Source organism: Helianthus annuus, chromosome 12 (assembly GCF_002127325.2).
Source record: "Helianthus annuus cultivar XRQ/B chromosome 12, HanXRQr2.0-SUNRISE, whole genome shotgun sequence".
Taxonomy (NCBI): domain Eukaryota; kingdom Viridiplantae; phylum Streptophyta; class Magnoliopsida; order Asterales; family Asteraceae; genus Helianthus; species Helianthus annuus.
This window is the reverse complement of record NC_035444.2, coordinates 9,354,289-9,376,412: the sequence shown is the minus strand read 5'-3', so window position 1 is coordinate 9,376,412 and position 22,124 is coordinate 9,354,289. Positions and strand designations below refer to the sequence as shown.

The 22,124-nt window shown below is 43.4% G+C and overlaps 1 protein-coding gene across 1 annotated transcript; it reads right to left on the bottom strand.

The window, feature by feature from the left end:
- Positions 1-11,632: 11,632 nt before the first annotated feature.
- LOC118484990 lies at positions 11,633-13,250 on the bottom strand. The gene is made up of 2 exons (XM_035981169.1): positions 12,707-13,250; positions 11,633-12,615 (listed from the first exon to the last, which is right to left on the bottom strand). Exons 1-2 carry the CDS (start codon positions 13,248-13,250, stop codon positions 11,633-11,635), a joined length of 1,527 nt encoding a protein of 508 aa, XP_035837062.1.
- Between the last annotated feature and the right edge of the window lie 8,874 nt (positions 13,251-22,124).

Sequence of the window (22,124 nt, the reverse complement as noted above, 5' to 3'; positions counted from 1 at the left end):
CTAAGTTGATCTAGGACTCACGCGTTACGATGAACCCGCGTCAATTTTTTCTCGTTTGACAGGTTCATCGTAATCTATATATAATATATATCATTACCACTATACAAACCATAATGCATACATTACAACTACCATTGCATCAATATGTTGCAAATTATATTTATACAAGATTTTGGCTAAATTAATTAGATTAGTATAAATAATAATAGTTTACAAATAAAACAACACAACTTTGAATGGATCAAATCGATTGAATATGGTAAGATAATGAAACCATTATTTGATTAGGGTACAACCACTTAAGCACAATTTACAACCATACATGCATACAAAAAGATTGAATTTGGTAAGGTAATGAAACCATTATTATTTGATTAAGGTACAACAACTTAAGCACACATTAGAACCTATATTTGATTGAGGTACAACAAATAAAGCACAAGTTACCCTATATTTGATTGAGGTACAACAAATAAAGCACAAGTTACACACAAGTATGCACACAAATGTTTCTATTTAATAGTATATAAATAATAGGTTAATTGTACATGGATTGCTCAGTAGCCGACAAGCATAAGCCTTTCAACCTTGTGACATTACAAGTGTAAGAAAAACAGACTAAAAGGGGTGGCTGCGCAAGTTGTTGTCCGACTACCTGCCATTGCTTTGTAATTGCCTTTTTTCGTGTGGAATGATATCGGACATGATTAAAAAAAAATATTTGTTTAAAATGGCAATTGTTAAAGGCCCTCACTATTTGCACACCATGGCAGGCTATCTGTACACTTAGGGTTTACATACGCTGCGTATTGACCAATACGCAGCATATAGGGTTACCTCAATACGCTGCGTAGAGGCCTATACGCAGCGTATGTAAGGGGTAGGTACACGACCAGACAGTCAAACCTAGTACCATGTCAAATCAGTCTGACATAGGGTGCGTATTGACTAATACGCATCGTATAGAGGTAACCCTATACAGTGGTCAATACGCAACGTATGTCAGACTGATTTGACACCGATACGATGTTATCCAGGCACGTGAATAAAGTAATACGGGGAGTAGAGAGCAATACGCTGCATATTGAAGTGTCACATGAAAGTCTATTTATCCATCCATTCATATCTGTTCACAATTCGGGTTCATCTCCTATGCTTTCTTTTTCATCAAACAATTTACACACTAAACCAAAATCATTTGTTCTGTTTTTTGTTCAATCTTGTTAAAATGTCATCATTTTGGAACGATAATTATTTCGGTAATTCGCTATTCTAACGACACATGGGGAGCAAATGCTGCCAATGATGAGGAGGAGGAGGTGTCTGGAGTCCCTGTTGATAAAAAAAAACAGTTGCCAGACTTGAACAAGACTCCCACTCCACCTGTTGATGAACCAAATTACCTGGCGCATGAAGTGTATCCAGATTACGGATACGGGTATTTAACATGTTCTGTTGTATAGATAAAGTTCTGGAAGTTTAATAAAATTCAGGAAGGTTATATACGCTGCGTATAGGGTTACGTCTATACGATTAAGTTTCATATAAGGAATTAAGTTTCATATACTAACAACTCCTAGTAGGAGGATAAACTGGTTAAGGCGTTGCGGTTCTAAACGAGAGGTCATGAGTTCGATCCTTGCAAGGGCCGGTTCTTTAAAGAAGACCCCCTTTTTACCCATTTTTGATATATTTACACTTTGGTCCCTGAAGTTTCAATTTTTACAAAAATAGTCCCTGACAGGGACCATTTGTGTCAATTAATAAAACATCAGGGACCATATTTGTAAAAATTGAAACATCAGGGACCAAAGTGTAAATATATCAAAAAAGGGACCATTTATGTCAATTTTTGAAACTCCAGGGACCATTTTTGTAAAACCCAATACGCTGCGTATTGGTCAATACGCGGCGTAGACACACCTTGTTTTCTGTGCAATGATTGGTTATCAGGCACTGAGATCTATGGTTTATCTACGCTGATATTAGTCAATACGCAGCGTATTGGGTTAACCCTATACGCTGCGTATTGGCCCATACGCAGCGTAGATAAACCCTAATTTTGCTAGGGTTTTGTTAGGGTTTGGTGTGCCAATAGACACTTTAGTGTGTCAATAGGCACACCCTTGTTAAAACACCAAGTTTTAAAAGGAAATCAAGGTTTTTTTTCGCCATTTATTATAAAGGTTTAGTAACTTTATTTTTAGTTTTTTTAAGGCGTAGCATTCTCTCGAAGATGAAAAGTAAATAGAAAAGAATGCAAAATTTGCAGACCAAACAATCAACTAGAAAACAATTTTGAAAACTTTAAATACCAAACCCACTTAACTTGCATCAATATTATATCTACTGTCAAATATACTAAATTATTTTTCCTCTGCTCTCACGGACCAACATGAATCTTCAAGCTCTTTTTCTTAAAGTTGGGATTATTTAATATTTTGTCACCAATGTGGTATTATGTTATAGAATAATTAAATCAAATGAGTTTGTCGATGTGTGCATATGAGTACGGCATATTAGCACAATCATTATGTATCACCGTATTTAAAATAACGAAGGAATTTTCAGATGCAAACGTCTCATATCTGTTAGATTTGCTCTTTGTCAGTTCATGACCAAAAAATTCCATTTCAAGATGCTGCGATAACATAACATACTAGTGCTAATTATGAATAGAGAAATTTACGAAAATAGCCAAGAAAATGTTTGACTTACCAAAATGGCCAGCTCATGCGTCGGTGGAGCAGGGCATCACTGATTACGAGAAAGCTTATGCGTCTGCAGGGTCATTCATGCGTCCGCCAATGTAGAAGTGACACATGTCTTAGTGACATCATGTGTCTCATGCGTCCGTGACTCATAAAATTTACTTTTAGGAGCTTTGAGGCATCCCATGCGTCCGTGACTCATCCCATCATCCCATGCGTCCGTGACTCATCTCATCATCCCATGCGTCCGTGACTCATCCCATGCGTTGCCGACTCATCTCATGCGTCTGTGACTCATCCCATGCGTCCGTGACTCATCCCATGCATCTGCGACTCATCCCATACATCCCATTTTTGTACTTGCTTCTTAATCCATGCACGCATCCATTTAAAAGAATTAAGAGGCATAAGAGGGGTGATGCCCCATTCCACCGACGCATGAGCTGCCCATTTTAATAAGTCAAACATTTTCTTGGCCATTTTCGTAAATTTCTCTTATCAATACATTCCATAATATAGTCTGTTAAACATAGCAGATGTCTCAATATGAAACTTCTTTGAACATTAACATATTTATTTTATAACTTTGAAATATTGTCAATTAATGATGGTTTATAATGCTGAGATAATCTATTATGTATTCTATAATGTAACACTTGTAAATCAAATATTATTTTTTTACGGCAAATGTTATTATATTTTACTTTATACCAATTACCAAATATTATAAATTCTCCCCTTGTACAAATTTAAATCTAAGAAATTCCCTCTAAAACATATGCCTCTAAGACTATGGGGTATGGGGCGGGGTTGGGGCGTGCGTTGGGTACAAACGCACAAGTCACCACCCCGGGTGGGCTTGGGTTTCGGCGTAGCTCCTTGGGCGGGGGTTTCAACCCGGGCGTTGGGCATGCCTAGCGGTCCTCCGTGGCCGGCTCTTATTGGCTGATTGGCTAGGTCATAGCGGCTATGTGTTTAAATTTTAAAATATAACCGTTTGGCCAAGCCAAACGGTTCACCCAACTCGCTATAAAACCCCCAACCCCACCGCCTGTCCACATCGCTACCCCAACCCAAGTCACTCCACCTACCCGAACCGCTATCCACACACACTTGATCGATGGCCTCTTGGACGCACGAGGAAGAGCTGGCCCTTGTCTCGAGCGTCGTGGACGCGATGAAGGGTCGCCAACCCGGTGAGACCCATTACTGGTCGGAAGCTTTCGCTAGCTACCGGCACAACGTGGGGAACGACCGGCACAATTTAAACGCGTGCCAACACAAGTGGCGCGAGCTACAACCGAAGCTCGATCGTTTTAAAGCCTACTACGACAGCGTCCCGGGCGGTGATATAAGTCATGAAGACCGGGTGGTGGTGGCCAACATCGAGTTTCGGGGCAAGGAGCGGAAGCCGTTTGACAAGCTCGCCCTTTTCGAAATCTACCTAACGCTTTAGGCTTTTTTTTATTTTGTAATCCTTTTTTTTGTAGAATTTTGTAATTTTTAGGAAATTTTAATAATAATTTTATGTTTTTTTTAATTTTGTGTGTATTTTTTAATTTAGGTTTTTATATTTATTTAAATAAAACTAGCCAACCCACGCGGGCTAGCCACGCCCGGCCATACCGACCCAAGGCGTCACTCACCAGCGGGGGGCTTGAAGTCCACGTGTCAACCCATGCCCCAAACCCCCGTCCACCATACCCCACGGTCTAACAAGTGAGCTAGCCCTACAAGGTCAAATATCAATTGTTTGGCTTGTGGTTTTAGAACCATAATAAATAGGCGAATTGGAAATAAATAATCTCACTTAACTCAATAATCTCAAGTTAGTTATTGGTCAATAAAAATCCGAACTGTTCAATTTTTTTTTTTAAATTGTCCGCAGTTAAAATACCTTAACGGAGTTAAGTTTTTTTCGAATTACAAACCGATGTTCTAGGGTTTTTTTATCAGAACGAGGATACGGGTCGATTGATGTAAAACTTACCTCGAAATTGTGCTCGAAATGACTTGATTTTTGTTAATTAGAAGTTTAAACACCCAAATTGAAGCACCGTTTTCGTGGGTTGGATCAATATTTCGAGGTAAAATTTACATCAATCGACTCGTATTCTCGTTCTAATCAAAAGCCCTAAAATATCGGTTTGTAATTCGGAAAAAAACTTAACTTCGTTAAGCTATTTTAACGGTGGACTATTTTACAAAAAAAAAAAAAAAAAAAAAATTGAGCAGTTCGGATTATTATCGGCCAATAACTGACTTGGAATTATTCTCGACTAAATTGAGTTAGATGAGATTATTTATTTTCAATTTGCCTAATAAATATAAGTTCCCTCGTATCATGTGAAATAAGAACAAGAATGATTTTTTTTTTTAATTTCTTTTCCGGATTATATGTTTGCTTAAAATTTGAACGCCCTTTTTATACAAGAGAGACGAGGGAAAACCCCTAGCTTAGTTGGTCAGTTGGGCTGGTGTTCTCTTTGGAGACGCTGGCTCGACTCCCGGCTGTAGCAAAAGGTGCGGGACGTCTCAATGATGAATCGTTTCTTACTGAGGCATGGTTTGATCCGGAGGGCAACCCGGTTTTACCCAGCTGTTACCCCAGCGAGGTTCTCGTGTGGGGCAGTATGGTTTTCGGGCGAAGGTCAGTTTGCGAGGCGGCCGGGGCCCGATAGAACATCGCATCCGGAGGCGGGGCTGACGGGGGATCGTCTTTGACAAGAATTCGGTGACCACTAGGTCCTGTACATAGAAAGTCACCCTTAAAAAAAAAAACTAGGTAGTTTCCACTTGTGCGTTTTTTGCGGGGAACCAACCTGTTTTGGAAAGCAAAAATAGCTAAAGTAATTAAGAATCTGGTTATTGATAACGATTTATGTTTCACTTATATATTTCCAGTACAATAAAATAAACTATTTATAAACCCAAAACTGAATGCATACATATCTGCCACACCCTGTATTTCCCGGTGGGCCCGGACTTGGGATACGTAATAGACTGTAAGTTGCCTGGGTAAATGCTTAAGAGGAACTTGCAACTCCTTGCATTTGAAGCCTACTAGTCTGCTTATGTATTCATTTTGTTATTTTCGATCCGTTTGTGGATCCTTTTAATACTTCCGTTTGTATAATTATTTTTGAACATTCGGACATTGTAATTTGTAAGAGTATTTTAAATCACATGACTTCCGTTGTGCTATTTGTGTATCTGTATCTAGTCACAATATATGTTCCCATACCCGACCAAGTGGTAATAGTTTACCGTATCCCAAGCCCGTATAGGGAAAATATGTTAATTGTATTTACCAGCGAAAGCTGGCGTATTTTCAAAAGATTGAACTGCAGGTACCGAACCTTGATATTAGGCTGAGAATCCGGGTCGGCTATAATAAAGACTATGGAATTTGCAACTCCTAGCTTAAGGCCTATGATATCTAGGCTTTGTTTTACCTCGATCCCACATGTGGGCTGTTATATGAACATGTGAACATCTTTCTATTTTGAATATTAAACACTTTTAATGTTATATATAGTTTTACTCTTAATACTTCCGCTACATTATTATTAAATTGTGATACTGTTATCCAATCGTCACGATCCATCCGGGCCCACCGAGAATCGGGGTGTGGACAATTACTCGCTAGTTATTCAACAGCCATTGAATATTAAATCTCGATAAGGACTCCCCATGTAAATAAGTTGGTGGTCTTTTGTATTCAATTGTTAGACCTTCTTCACTACAAGCTCTTAGAAGATCCCTTAGATAAGGTGGACCAGTTCTTGCTACATTGAAGGTAGTCTATTAGGTGTGCCGCCATTACAAAAGGGATTCAACAGGGATAAATGGGGGCCATATGGTTGGATGCAGTTATATAAGAAACTATACTTTTTAATAACATTTTTACGCCTAAATAACACTAAATCTTACACTTACATAAATTTTAATATATACCACTTTTGTGGGAGGCAAACATCATACTTATCATACTGCTATATCGTTTTTACCATTTAGCATTCATAGATACATATACCATGTGTCGAATACCCAACCTCCGGCTGGCGTTGGCTGGATCTTCGGTGACGTCAAGAGCTTCTGTCCTTGCTTACTACAAAAGAATAAACCGTTAGCCTCGCCACGGGGGACCCCGGGAGGGGGATCCGTGACCAAGCTCCGGCGTGAGAGTAAGTAAACTTGCCGGGAAAGATAAGGAGTATTTTCCGATGAGGATACTCACCGGAAAGTTCCTCTCTTAGTGTGAATCTAGTTAACGAGTTATATGCAATAAATGAGAGGAATGTTGGTCGGGATTTAGTGAGGGAGGAGTTAATGAGGGTAGTAAATGAGGAGTTGCCGGAGATTATACTTACCTGAGCTCTATCTTCCCTTCCTCTTATATAATGGCTAGCCCTTATCTAATCGAGGACTTTCCCCATGTTATCCGACGGTATTCGGAGTTTCTTGGGAAGGTCAGACACGTGTCTAACCCCCAACGGTGCGATGCCCCTTTCCATTAATGCTCAGCCGGATAAGTACAGTGATTTTGACCGGATACTCTTTCTATCAAGCATTAAATGAGCCTGTTTCTCCTTAGCTGTTTCCCGCTCATCCCAAACGAAGAAGAAACCTTAATGAACAAGGATATTCTATCCGGTGGGCTTTTAAGTAATTGGGCTCCAAAAGAGAAAGGCCCAAAGCGGGTAAAGTGGGGTTTCCCACTGGCCCGTCGTCAAGTCATCTTTAGTCCCTGGTTCTGAGACCCGAGGCTCATGATCCGGGGCTGAGTCACAACTGCTTAAGAGAGGTGGTTTCTCTTTTGGTGGGCCCACTCCGGGTCAGTTACTGCTTGCCGTCTCCATTAATCATGATATCGGCGAATCGACTGCAGCGGGAATTAACTCCCTAGTAGCACGTGCCCATTTTTAAATTTTTGAAGAGACCGCTGATGTGACGGTTACTTGCATGTCAGCAATTATCTCTTTAAATACCCCCTTTTGGTCTCTTCCGATTTCTCATTCAAATTTCCCAACTTCCTTTTCTTCCTGTAACCATCTTCCCCATTCATCGTTTTCTCTAATCATGAGTCGTGGTGGCCGGTCCTCGATAAGGTCTATCTTGACGGTGAAGGACCTGAAATCCTTCGTTGAGGCATACAACATTCCAGACAGGTTTTCTCCTTCCTTGCCCGGCCCCAGTGAATCGGCAGAATGTACGCCGGACAAGATACCTATTTACACTCTCGCCTTTTCTTCCTGTGGGGTCCGATGCCCCCTTTCTGCCTTCAAGATCTCTCTGCTCCGTCATTTTGGTGTTCATTTCTCACAGATTCATCCTTTGGGGTTCATGAGGGTGGTTCATTTCGAACTGTCCTGTGCCGCTATCTCAGGGGAACCCTCTGTCCCTTTATTCTGTATGTTTTACCGACTTATTTCCGACGGAGACTGGTTCACCTTCGCTAAGCGGCAGAACAGTGTTTCGAGGCCTTGCTACAGTTTCATGCCAACCTCTACCTATCCGAAGGACTGGAAGTGCAGATTCATCTTCGTTTCCGCAGCCATGCTGCCGGAGTCCCCTGTGCCCAAGGATCTTGACATCGTTATTGAAGACTCTATCCCTACCCTTTCCGCGGGTGAGACCATTCAGTGGAAAAGGATGTGTGACAACCCAACGAGGGCTTTTACTTTCTCCGAAGGGATACTTGCTATGGGCGGTCTGAGCCCCTCCTACCCAGTTCGTCCGAGAGCTTTTTTCGGCAAGAAAGGTACTTCCTCGTTCTTGGTTTGCTTCTTACAACCGTCTCCTTTTTTATGCCTTTGGGGACCCGTAGTCATCTTTAGTGTTTTCTTTTTGTGCAGAGATAACTTTGTAGCGGCTTCTCCAGGGTGATTCTAAGGATGTAAAATATGTGGTTGATGATGACGTTGATCCCAGGTTGAACGCAGAGGTGCAGGTTGCGGGGGGATCCGTCCAGGCAGGGGGCTCTGTTGCCCTGGGTGGATCTGAGGAGGATCCTTCCGGTGGGGAGGAAAGTTCTTCCGGCTTTCCTCCTGTTCATCCCCCTGGTCAAAGCGATGACGAAGACGTGGAGATACAGCTAGTCCGTAAGAGGAGGTCTGCCAGTCCCCAACCGGCTCCTGCACCACGTAACATCCGTCAGAGGCTCCGTAGTGCTAGTGGTCAGAAGCTTCCCCCTTCTTCCAAGGCTGCCTCTGACCTTCCTCCCGCCGGGGTCAAAGGCTCTCTGTCTAAGCATTTGAAGTCTTCAAGCTTAGTGAGTGCTCCTTTGTTGGTAGACTATCTTTTCTCTTCTTCTTTCTTTGTCTTTTTGTGTTACTTCTGATTGTTCTTTTTCTTGCTTCTTAGGGGAGTTCCAGGGAGCCTATAGAAATTCCAACTGGTCCCTCTCTTTCCCGTGTCCGGGATAAGGCCTCTGAAGTGGGAGTGGCTCGCATTTCCTCAGCTTTTGAGCTTTCTCCTTCACGTGCCACTAAGACCAGCAAACCCACTTTCCTCGAGGGCCTTGCACATCGATCCCCTCTTGCCCCTTTGTTTGCCGATGCCATCCCCCCTACTTATGTCCCTAATTGGAAGGTAACTAGTTCTTCCGTGATAGGGACTCCTGAAGCTGCTAGGGACTTTCTGAACCATGCTGTCCCTCCCTCACATAAATTTGTAAACTCTGCCTTGAGGGATGATCTCTTTGAAGATCAATACAGCATGTCTTTATGTGAAAGCTTCTTTAGGGGTGCTGGGATGCTGCAACGGATTGATGATTTGAGGCAGGTGAATGAGGGACTCAAGGCTGAGCTTAAGGCTTCTCAGTCAGTCGTTGCTGGGCTTAGGGGCCAGGTGGTTGATGCCGAGAGGAGATTGCAGGAGGAGAAGGTGCATAGTCTTCTCTCCCCCCCCCCTTTTTTATATATATACATTCATACTCACTGATCCTTTGTCTAAAGGGCTGGAGCAACGTTTGAGAGGAAGGAACGGGCTTGGGAGCAGGAGATGGCATCGTTGGTTGCGGAGAAGGAAGGGCTTATTGCTGAGCTGAAGCATATGAAGGAAGTTGGCTCCGTTTCCCAGGAGCAGCTTAATACCATGTATGCAGACTATGGGATAACTTCCGATGATAATCAACGATTGGCGGGGGAGAAGCACTGGTTGATCACTGAAGGTTTTGGGGCCTTCCTCACTGCTGTTGCTCAATCGGAAGACTTTAAAAGCGGCTTGGAGGAGGTTTATAGGGCTTATACGGATGTTGGCTATCAGGCGGGTTTGAAGGATGGCTATGTTTATTCTGCCCAAGGCCTGGGTAGAAAAGAGACTCCTCTTTATAACTCCAAGGCGAAAAAGAGGTTGTCCAAACTGAACGAGGAGTTTGGGCGTAAAACCCCGGCCATCCTTGCCAAGATCCTTGAGCATCCCCTGATTTCAATTGATGAATTGAAGACCCTGTTCTCCTCTGCCGGTCCTTCGTCTCCACCATCCCTTTCCGGGGCGATCCCCAGTGAATTCCAAACATTTGATACACTTCGATATGGTTGTAATAACTTTAACTTACTTTAGGATACTTGTTTGTTTTGCTTGACTATTTTGGATGGTCCTTTGTGTTGGGGACCATTTTGACCCTTGATCGTATGGCCTATGGTTATGTATAGCCCCCTTTGCTTTGTTGCCTGTTCCTTGTCTTGTCTGTTTTATTTTGCAGGGATTCTTATCGGAGGCTAGCTTGGTGATTCCCTGGGGATTTTCAGATTGTTTTAGCGAGGAGCTATGTTTTCATTTCAGCTTGCTGTGTTTGTAATCTTGTATATTGCTAATTCTTGCCCAAGTTACTGGGGCTTTTCTTTGTATATGTATTTTGTATTAAATAAAGCAGATTCCCCTTCGTAGTTTTGTATACACGGGTGTGTTTGCATTATTTGTTCTTTGTTGTTTGTTTCGTTAAACTGAGATTGTCTGTTCGAGGCCAATCGGTGGACAAGTTTATAATGCGGTGTTATGTTTTTAACTTGCTTTTGTCCGTTTTAGGTTAGCTAGACCTTTATTAGCCCCACGGTCGGGCTTTTGGCACGCTTTGAATGCCTCATACACGTGTGTTTGTTTGCTCTAGTTCAGATTTAAGGGTGCTCATAGGCACGTCTGCCCAGGTATGGTAACCCATTGTTTTCAAAATGGGACGTTTTCATCCGTCTTTCATTTAACCTTCGGGGGATTTATACTTCCCGTCATAGATTGTTTACAAAAAGGTTCACTTTCTTAGGGGAAAGTCCCCGTACATATAGTTTACCTACTACAAAAGTGGCCCTTGGCCGCTTTCTTTGGGGGTGTGCCCCTTACATGTAATACTTCCTGAGCTGCATGAGGTTCCAGGTCCTGGGGACCTACTTCCCCTCTAGCGTCTCCAACTTGCAGGTTCCTTTGCCGTTTGCCCACGTGACTCTGTAGGGTCCTTCCCAGTTGGGGCCCAACTTCCCGGTGTTTTCTTGCAGACTGGCCTCGTTGGCTCTGAGGACCAGATCCCCTGGGACAACGTTGAGTTTCTTCATCCTGGTGTTGTAGTAACTTTCCAGGAGCTTTTTGTAGTGGGCTTCTTTTACTGCTGCTATCTCCCTTCTTTCTTCCAACAAGTTTAGGTTCGTTCTGAGATCCTGCTCGTTCTCCTCATCCCGAAGCTTCATCCGGGCAGTTTGGGATCCGATTTCAGCAGGGATCATAGCCTCCGTTCAATAGGTAAGACTGAACGGGGTCTCCCCGTTGCAACTTTTGGGGGTGGTTCGCTATGCCCATAACACGAATGGAAGTTCCTCCAGCCAGCCCTTCTGTTTCCTTCCAAGCCTACCCTTTATTCCTTTAATAACGCTTTGGTTGGCTCTCTCCACCAACCCGTTACTTTGGGCATGGGTAACAGAAGTGAACACTTATTGAATCCTCATTTGCTCGCACCATGGCTTGCAGGGTCTTCCGGCGAACTGGACCCCATTGTCACTCACCAGCTCTTTCGAAACCCCGTATCTGCATATAATGTTATCCAGCACGAACCTTCTCATTTGATCCCCAGTGATCTTTGCCAGGGGCTTCGCTTCAATCCACTTAGTGAAGTAATCAATGGCTTCCACCACGTATTTGACCCCTCCCGGACCCTCCGGGAAAGGCCCAATTACGTCGATGGCCCACTTCTGGAATGGCCATGATGTTGAGACTGGTATCATGGGGTGTTTGTGTCGATGGGTCATTGGTGCATGCACTTGGCAGTTGTCACACTTCTTGATTTCCTCAAATGCTGCTTCGTACATTCGTGGCCAGTAGAACCCTGCGTTCATTGCCCTTCTCACTACTGTTCTTGGTCCTGAGTGCATTCCGCAAATCCCCTCGTGCATCTCCCTAATCACATATTCGGCCTCCTCCATATTAACACACTTCAGGGATGGGCCCAGATACAATCTTCTGTATAGCTCCCCCTGGATCAGTTCATATTGTAGGGCCCTGACCCTTATCCTTCTGGCCGCCCATTCCCCCTCGGGTAGCGTTCCGTCCCGGAGGAATTTGATAATTGGGGTCATCCATGTTTCTTGAGGACCTTCAACCGTGGCAACTTCCGCTGTGTTAAGGGAGGAGGATGTTAGGACCTCCACTTTCACCTCTTTCGCGAGATGGTCGAATGCTACCGAAGCTAACTTGCTGAGTGCATCAGATTTCCTGTTCCTTCCACGAGGGATGTACTCTAGTTTGAAGGTTCTGAATGCCTTAGCTGCCTCTTTAACTTTCGCCACATATTGAGCCATGGTGCTATCCTTGGCTTCATATTCTCCTTGGTACTGCTTTACTACCAACTGTGAATCGGTGCTAGCCTCCACTTGCTTCGCTTTCATCTTCTGTGCCAGCCTCATCCCCGCTAAGAGGGCTTCATATTCGGCGGTATTGTTGGTGTTTTCGAAATCCAACCTTATAGCATATGTCAACTCGACCCCCTCGGGGGCTTACCAGTGTGATACCTGCACCGCTCCCTTCTTCACTGGATGCTCCATCAGTGAACAACTTCCACACAGCCTCATCGTCCCTTCTTCTCTCTTCCTCCTCCAAGGCCTCCCACTTTAGTAGCTCCCTCTCTTCGTCCTCAGGGACTTCTGCCAGGAAATCAGCCAGTATCTGTCCTCTCATGGCCGTTCTGGGCTTGAACTCCAGAGAGTGTTCCCCTAACTCTACAGCCCATTTAGCCAGTCGCCCCGACAGCTCTGGTTTTCTAAGCACTTTCTGAAGGGGTTGATCGGTCACTAAGGTGACCTTATGCCCTTGGAAATACCTCCTGAGCCTGCGGGACGCAAAGACCAGAGCCAACGCGAGTTTCTCTAGAGGCATGTATCGTTCCTCGGGCCCCTTAAGTGTTCTGCTGATGAAATATATGGGGATTTGCTTCCCCTCCCCCTCTACCATCATGACCGCACTTATGGTCGTTTTCGAGGCGGATAGGTAAAGGAGCAACGGGTCCCCGGGAACCGGGGTGGCCAATGTTGGGAGCTTACAGATATAGGTTTTCATTTCTTGAAAGGCAGCCTCGGCCTCGGCGGTCCAGTTGAATTTGTTGGTCTAGAGGCAGTCTTTCAATACTTTCATGAAGGGAAGGGTTTTGTTAGCCACCTTTGATAAAAAGCGATTTAATGCTATCAGCCTCCCGTTCAGCTGCTGGATGTCTTTCAGGGACCTGGGGGAACGCATTTCAGCTACGGCCTGGGTTTTCTCCGGATTTGCTTTGATTCCTCCTTTGGTTACCACTACCCCCAGGAAATTTCCTTCCTCTACCCCGAAACAGCATTTCCCAGGGTTCAGCTTCATGTTTACATCCTACATGGTGTTGAGAGTCTCGGCTATGTCGTCTATCATGGCTGCTTCCGTCAAACTCTTGATGACAATGTCGTCAACGTACACCTCTAGATTCCTTCCCCTCTGTTCCCTAAACAAGGTGTTCATGAACCTTTGATATGTTGCTCCCGCGTTCTTGAGACCGAAGGGCATCTTGGTGTAGCAAAATGTTCCCTCATCTGTGATAAAAGCGGTTTTCTCTTCATCTTCTACTGACATCTGTATTTGGTGGTATCCCTTATAGGCGTCTAGGAAGCATTTCAAGGGGTACTGGGACAGAGAGTCCACCTGGGTGTCTATCTCCGAGAGAAGATAACAATCCTTGGGGCATGCTTTGTTTAAGTCTTGGAAATCGATGCACATCCTCCACCCCCCATCTTTTTTCTGAACCATAACTGGGTTAGCCACCCAGGATGGATATTTGACTTCTCTGACTATCCCCGCTCTGAGCAGCTTTCGTGTCTCTTCACAAGCGGCCCTTCTTTTGTTAGGTCCCATACTTCGTTTCTTTTGCTTCACTGGCTTCGCCCATGTGAAGGTGTTGAGCCGGTGCTCTGTCAGGCTTCTGGGAATTCCTGTCATGTCTCCATGTTGAAATGCAAACACATCTAGGTTGTGGAGGAGTAACTCCTTTAGGGCACTCTTGCACTTGTCACTTAAGTGGCTCCCCACCTTGACTGTCTGTTCCGGGAACTTATCACAGAGGACCCATTCCTCCACTTTCCTTTCCTGGGATCTCCCTGGTTCCTCCCCTTTGGATACTGAAGAAACCACTTCGTAGGTTGACTTGACCCATGCAAGACCCTTTGGTGTTTAGAATACCAAAGCCCCGTGGAGGGTGGATGCTTGTGCCTGCAGATCTCCAATTCCGGGTCTTCCCAGGATTGCGTTGTACTTGGAGGGTGCCCTGACTGCTGTGAAGGTTAAATTTATCGTCCGGACCCGATCCCATATACCAACTGTAATTGGGAGCCTGATCTTTCCCAGGGGATGTGACACACTATTGTTGAATCCCACTAATGGGATAGAGTCTTCCTCCAACCTATCTCTTATGTCCCTGTCGAATCTGAGGAAGCAGTGTTCGTATATTACCTCAACGCCTGACCCTCCGTCCACATGTATTCTAGACACCTTGTGTCTGATGGATGGTATTTGGATTGTGATTTATATGCGTTTAATGTCCAATCTTATGCATATTTGAGTGTTTATATGTGTGGAATTGGATAACTATGAGAAAATGATGCTTTGCAGGTTAAATGTGAAGATTAGAGGTGTTTTGGAGAATGCAAATGGAGAGTAAATAAAGATATCAAAGCATGATATGATAGAGAATTGGATTACAAAGACGTGGGCGCAAACGGGGAAGAAAACGGAGTTAAAACGAAGAAGTTATGAAGAAAACAGTTTTGTGAATAAGCTGCCGACAGTAGCCTACGGATCTGACAGTAGCCTACGGTTCAGGGGTTACGGAAATCAGGTTTAATATGCGAAAATTAGGTTTTTATGGGGATCTTTTATTCCATTCGACCTGTGACGATTTTGGGGAGACCATTAGGGGATTTTTGGGCATTCTTCCACCATTCCACACCTTCCAATCATCTCCTAATCATCAATCATGCAATTTCTCATCAAGATTGAAGATCAAATCAAGAGCATGAGCGGCTAAACCACCTGTGATCATCTTCGGGGTTAGGGTTTATGTACGAAACGTTGGTTTGCTTATTGTTACAACTTTTTGGATTAGGATTCAATTAAACTTTCGGTTAGTCGTTCCTATTGTTTTTGTTTTGATTAAACATTATTTGATTATCGTATTCATTCGTGTTCATCAATTATTTGGTTTGTTCATCAACAACCGGGATTAAATTCTAGGATGTCATTGTTTAAACCTTTAATCATTGAACTTGACTATGTGTATGAAATCTGAAATTGGTAATTAATTGGACTACTATTCATTTGCATCAATCTTTCGGTTTCGATCGTGGATCATTGCAATCAAATATATTGTCTGTTAATTATTTATCAAAACAAGTTTTACAAATCATGTCTATGTGATTTTCAACTGGTTGTAACTAAGTAACCTGATTTTCTGCATAACCTGAAAACCCGGAGATTGGTCCTTCTTCTCATAATTGTTTACAACTCTAATTTACATTTGTTTTCGCAATCATTCTCAAAACTGCAAAAAGCAATTAGTTTAGACGTAGATGGTAATTAAAGCAACGAACTTTCATACTTTCCACTGATTCCCCGTGGATTCGACACCCTACTTGCCCTTTACTAGTAAAAGGTGAATAGGACACTTTTAACTTTATTTTTGACCGACCTTACGACATCGATCAAAATGGCGCCGTTGCCGGGGAGTCGGTGCGCTTAGTTTAGTTAGTTGTTTTTCGAAAAAAAAATAGAAAAAAAAAAACAAAAATCCAAAAATATTTCTTTTTGTTTGTCTTTTATTTGTCTCGTTCAGTATTACGCTCGGTTTCTTGTTTGTCTGTGTGCAAGTGATTCTCGAGTTGCATGCATACCAGGTTCTAAAAGAAATCATCACCGCTTTTGTTTGATCCAAAAATAGAAAAGACTGCTCGACAGAATCTTGTTCTTCGTTCAGCAGTGAAAGCTAAAGCTCAGTCGTCAACAGTTGCTCAAGATCTTGAACAAGCAGCTCACGAAATGGCTGATCAAGAGCCACAAAACCAAGCCCAAAACGATCCAATTCCACCCATTCCAGATCCACCAATCCCTCAAAACCAAAACCAGCCCAATAACCAAAACCAGAATCAACCACCACCACAACCATTTCCACAATTCAACCCAGGCCCACAAAACCAACCGGGAAATCTGAATCTCCGACATGGGGAAATTATTCGTCTCAACCAACCACAGCATCAACACGGGTATGATGAGGGTTTCCAACACAGAGAAGGCAGTGTGCATACTTGGGAATCCGGTTGGGAAGATGATGATTATCAGAATCAGTACGATGGGAGATATGCTGGTTACAGATACGATGAGGGGTACAATGTGAATCAAGGCTATCCAGAACAACAACAGGGCAATCAAAGACATCGCATCCCGCAACCGATTCCACAAAATCAAGTTCATAATGGAGTCCCGCAGTTTAATGCGGGAAGAGCTAATAATCGGTTTAGGGGCGATCAGATACAGTTTGTGGATGGTGTCCCACAAGTCGTTCAAGGGGCACCAATTCAAGGCGTTGAAGGTCACTGTCGACCAGTTGTAGTACCTAACTCGTCGGCTATAGTCACACCGGTTGGAAACAATAACTGACCTTTCGAGGTGAGGCCTCAATACTTAGGCCATTTGCCGGAGTTTTATGGAAAAAGGACCGAAGAACCATACTTGCACATTGCAAGTTTTGATTCGATTTGTCAAACGATTGGGGTTTCGGGGTTTACAAAAGATGATGTGAAACTGATGCTGTTTCAGTTCACCCTGAAAGACAAAGCACGCCACTGGTTCGCCACATTACCTCCAGGTAGTATATACACTTGGCAAGAGATGCAGCTGGTGTTTTTGGAGGAATACTACACCATGAATAGAACTAGTGAAGCTCGAGATGCAATCAGAGCATTCCAGCAACATTCAGGGGAACCGTTCCATGAAGCGTTCACAAGGTTTAAGGAGTTGCTTAGGAAATGCCCACATCATGAAATTCAGACATGGGAATTAATTAAGGTGTTTTATGATGGGCTACTTCCTGACGATGTAAGAGATCTTATAGCCATCAGCAATGGTACGTTTCTCACAAATACAGAAGCTGCGAATTGGGCATATTTGGAGAGACAAAGTGCCACTTCAAAGAGACAGACACAATCAAGCAGGAGGGCAAGATCAAGTTCAGCAAAGTCAGTCGATTATGAAGCTGAGGAACGGGTCGAGAAGTTGAGGCACCAAAATTTATTGCTTGAGCGGCAGGTAGCTCAAATGAATCTTGGAAAGGGAGGTGAAGTTAAAACCGCCAATACATTTGCGGTATGTACTGAGTGTGGAGAGTTAGGGCATCAAGTCGGAGAGTGTGTTGTGTTGGGTGGTCAGACTGATGAAGTGAATCAATTGTACGATGAACGAAAGCAATATGATATGAAATCAAATACATATCATCCAGGTTTGCGAAACCACCCCAATTTTAGTTATGGTAATTCTGCTAATCAGTTGAACCCCAATTTTCAGGTACCTAACCAAGGAGGTCAACAGTATCAGAATCGGCAAGGAAATTACCAACAAGGAGGTTACCAGAATCGGGGCCAATATAATCAAGGGCCTCAAGCCAACAACCAACAGCAAAATCAAAGCAATTATCAAGGGAGTTGGAAGAATCAAAGTAACCAGCAAAGTAATTCTTCAGGTGGGGCAGGCGATTCGAGTGATTCGAAGTTGGATGCAATCATGTCGTTCATGAAAGATATTCAGAAGGAAAATGAGGTGAGAGATAAGACTTCTGTAGCAATGCAGAAGCAATTGGGGCAATTAGCAGAGGATATAGCCCAGTTGAGAAGAGACCCCGGAAAATTGCCAAGTACCACCACGGTCAACCCGCAACATCAAAGCAGTAGTTCAGTTACCAAGAATGCACGTGTAAACCAGGTAAGTGTACTTCGTTCTGGTACAGTGTATGATAATAAGGTTGGCGTTCCACCACAATTTGTTGATGGTGTGGTGGAGGATTGGGATGAAAATGAAGAAGAGGAACATGAGCCTGAACCTGTAAGCCCTAAGAAATCTAATAAAATGACTTCTCAAGAAACTAATGATAGGGTATTAGAAAACGCGGCAACCAAGGCTACGGAAAAGGGTGCGGGAGTTAAAACCAACCCGTTTCCTCAAGCTTTGGTAGAACCGGGAACTAAAAGTACTAAAAGAGGCCCACAACAGGAAGAGATGTGGGAAGTTTTTAAGCAGGTAAAATCAATATCTCGTTGTTAGATGCGATAAAACAGGTTCCGGCTTACGCTAGGTATTTGAAGGACATGTGCACCCAAAAGCGGCAAAACAAATTTCCAAAGAAAATCGATTTAACCGAAAATGTTAGTGCCGTTTTGTCGGGTGCCATTCCTCCTAAACTCCGAGATCCAGGTGCTCCGTTAATACCCATTCAAGTAGGTGACTTTAAAATGAGCCGAGCACTGCTGGATTTGGGAGCGAGTGTGAGTATTCTCCCGGGGAGTCTTTATGATCAATATGATTTCGGACCGTTACAGAGAGCCGACACAACAGTAGTGTTGGCCGACTTGACTTTGAAATTACCCCGGGGAATCGTGTGTGATGTCATTGTCAAAGTAGAGGACTTTTACTACCCAGTTGACTTCTTGGTTTTAGACTATGTCTCAATTGATAAAACTAAACAACCTAATGTTATACTCGGTAGACCATTTTTAGCAACTGCCAACGCTTTAATTGATTGCAGAAATGGAACAGTTGACATGACCTTTGGTAATAGGAAAGTTCAATTAAACGTGTTTTCCCGTGCATCTGATTCTCTGGTTAGTGATGAATGCTTTATGGCAGACATCATTGACGAGTGTCATCCTCATGAAAATGGGGTAAACACAACAGAGACGTGTGTTATTTGTGACAGGGAACAAGCTGAATTATCGGAATGCTTGAATGAAGCTGAAAAGGAATTGGAGGTGATGGCAATTAAAGACGGGAGACCCACTTGGACTCATCAAGTGGAAAGTCTGCCCGAGCACATCGATACGCATTTAAAGCCATCATTGGAATCACCTCCACAAGTAGAGCTGAAGGAGCTGCTGAAACACCTCAAGTACGCTTTTGTGGGAGACAATGACACCCTTCCGGTGATCATTGCAGCAAATTTGACAAAAGCTCAAGAAAAGGCTTTGATGAGGGTGTTAGTGGAGTATAGGGCGGCAATTGGATGGACGATTGCAGACTTAAAAGGGATTAGTCCATCTATAGTGATGCACCGGATCATCACCGAAGAAGGTGCAAAGCCGGCGAGGGATGCACAGAGACGTCTGAACCCGAATATGCGGGAAGTGGTGAAGAAAGAGGTACTAAAGTGGCTGGATGCAGGTATAATATATCCTATTTCTGATAGCACGTGGGTCAGCCCAACTCAAACGGTACCAAAGAAGGCAGGGATACAAGTTGTCAAAGGTGAAGATGGCGAACAGATTGCCACTCGGCCGGTAACCGGGTGGCGGATTTGCATTGACTACCGGAAGTTGAATGCTGCAACTTCAAAGGACCATTTTCCCTTGCCTTTCATAGACCAAATCGTAGAGAAACTCGCAGGTCAGCCGGTGGTGGAAAACCCACCACACATTGACTACACTTCCCTTCCGCCTTATGATGGTTCAGTTGACTACCCAGTGCCTCCGGTTCACCATTCAGAGTGGGTGGACCCACACCAAGAGCGCGCTCAAAATCAGGAGGAAGGTCGGGTAGTAGGAGCATTTGGATTCGGGGAATTTGTGGACACGTTGACGTCCATCTTTGGACCTCCTCGGCATCGTTATCACTGAGCACTCGCTGATCGGTGTCGATCAGGTCCATGTGTTCTTCCTATCTCTTGTGTTTTGTATTTTTTTTTTCTTATATTGTGTGTTGGGTGGTGGTTTAGACCATAGGCGGTTTGGCGGTGTTTTGTTTTGTTTATTTGTGTAGGATTTATGTGGTTGTCTCTTTGGTGGTGTAAAACATTATTGATGTGCGTGAAGTGTAGTATATTTTAGATGTATATTTAAGCCCTTTTTACACTTTTAGCCAAGTTTTAAATTTATAAAACACGATACTCACTAACACTAAACACACATATGGGCAAGTGCACCCATCGTGGACGTAGTATAGTGTTGGTAAGATACCGAGGTCGTCCAAGGACACAAGAGCTTTTAATACCGGTTTATCCTCAACGTCTAATCAAATCAAAAGGTTAGAAAAATATTTTAAACTAAGAAAAATAAAAACTAACTAAATGCTGAAAATAAAAAATAAAATAAAAACAGATAGACAAGATGAATCACTTGGATCCGACACGTGTATTAGTATAACCTTTGATTATTTTCGCACTTTTGCACTTGTTTAAGAGATTATCTTAGTTATTGTAGTAGGCCCCTCTTTTGAAGGCGACGTTACCCTCAACCCAGTAGTTTGAGTCAGCAAGGATACAATCCTAAAGGGTCGGATTATTGAAAGATAATGAATTAAGTTATTAATGCAAATTGTGGTAGGCCCCGCTTCTGGCGGTGACGTTACCCTCGGCTAAGTAGTCTGAGTCAGCAGGGATACAGTCCTAAATAGCCGGGTTATAGTATTAATAGTAGTTAACTTATGAGGGGGTCAAAGAGTTTGGCTCCCCGCCATCCAATACCTATGGGCATTGAAGGAGATCCTACTAAATTTGACCCAGGTCCCAAGCAGGACCTCTAAACGCTGAACAAGGGCAAGACCCTTACCAAACCGTTCCCTTAACCCCCGACCAGGTAGCCAACATACCTCCATATAGACCGTGGAGATATGAATGGTGAAAATCTTTTATTTTATATAGACAGTAAAATAATGCCAAGACACCACGGACAAACGATAAGGAAAGATCACCTTCAACATAAGTAACTAGTTATTAAAGTCATTAATACAAAACCAAATAAAAAGTGCAAAAGATTAAAAATAAAAAGTATTATACTAAACACTCGTCTTCACCAAGTGATGTAAGAGACTTAGGCAAACATGGCCTTGATTGTCAAGAACTCTTACGATCAATCTTGGATCCCGAGACGACTCACACACTCTACGATGGACAATGGATGATGGTGGTGGATGATGGTGTTATGGTGGTGGTGGGTGGTGGATGAGGTGTGAGAGAGGTGGTGTGCCAAGGGATGAGAGAGAATGAAGCCAAGCTCCTCTATTTATAGGCTGAACAGAAGGCTGGACACGGCCCCGTGTCCGCTGGACACGGCCCCGTGCCCGCCTGACACTCTCTCTCCTCATTAATTGTAATTGCAAATTACAATTAATGCGCCTGCTGTACTTTCACCACGCCCCCGTGCTCGATGGACACGGCCCCGTGGTGGGCAATGGAAGCTTCTACTGGTTTGTCTTTTCTGCTGCTTCCTGGGCACGCCCCCGTGTTCGCTGGACACGGGGCGTGTTCAGACTCTGTTTCTTTCTTTTTGCTTTGGGAGGTGCCGTTGAGGGTCCGGGCAGTCTACTTTTGTTCCTTTTCTTGTATTTATGGTAAAATTAGTGGTCTTTTTGCTTCTTTTGTGATTTTGAGCTCATTTCATCCTGAAAATACAAAAGGAAGACAAAAACACTCTTTTTCCAACATTAGTACTAAAAAAGGGTTAGTTTTATGCCTTAATTGATGTGTTTTATATGTTGCATTTTACACACATCAAATAACCCCACACTTGAACTTTTGCTTGTCCTCAAGCAAAACTCTTTAAATGTGGCTTACACTCCCAAATGGAATAGGTAGAAGAGAAGTTTTTTTTTTTTTTTTTTTTAGCTTGTCCTAGAGTGTCGGGAATCCAAGGTTTTTTATAGGCTTTATTTTTATTTATT

What these genes read in the sequence shown, in the direction of transcription:
- LOC118484990 (XM_035981169.1), bottom strand. Translation starts at nt 13,250, where the DNA reads ATGAAAACCTATATCTGTAAGCTCCCAACATTGGCCACCCCGGTTCCC. An exon ending in TGAAGAAGGGAGCGGTGCAG is followed by an intron (nt 12,616 to 12,706) that starts GTATCACACTGG and finishes CCGAATATGAAG; the next exon opens with CCCTCTTAGCGGGGATGAGG.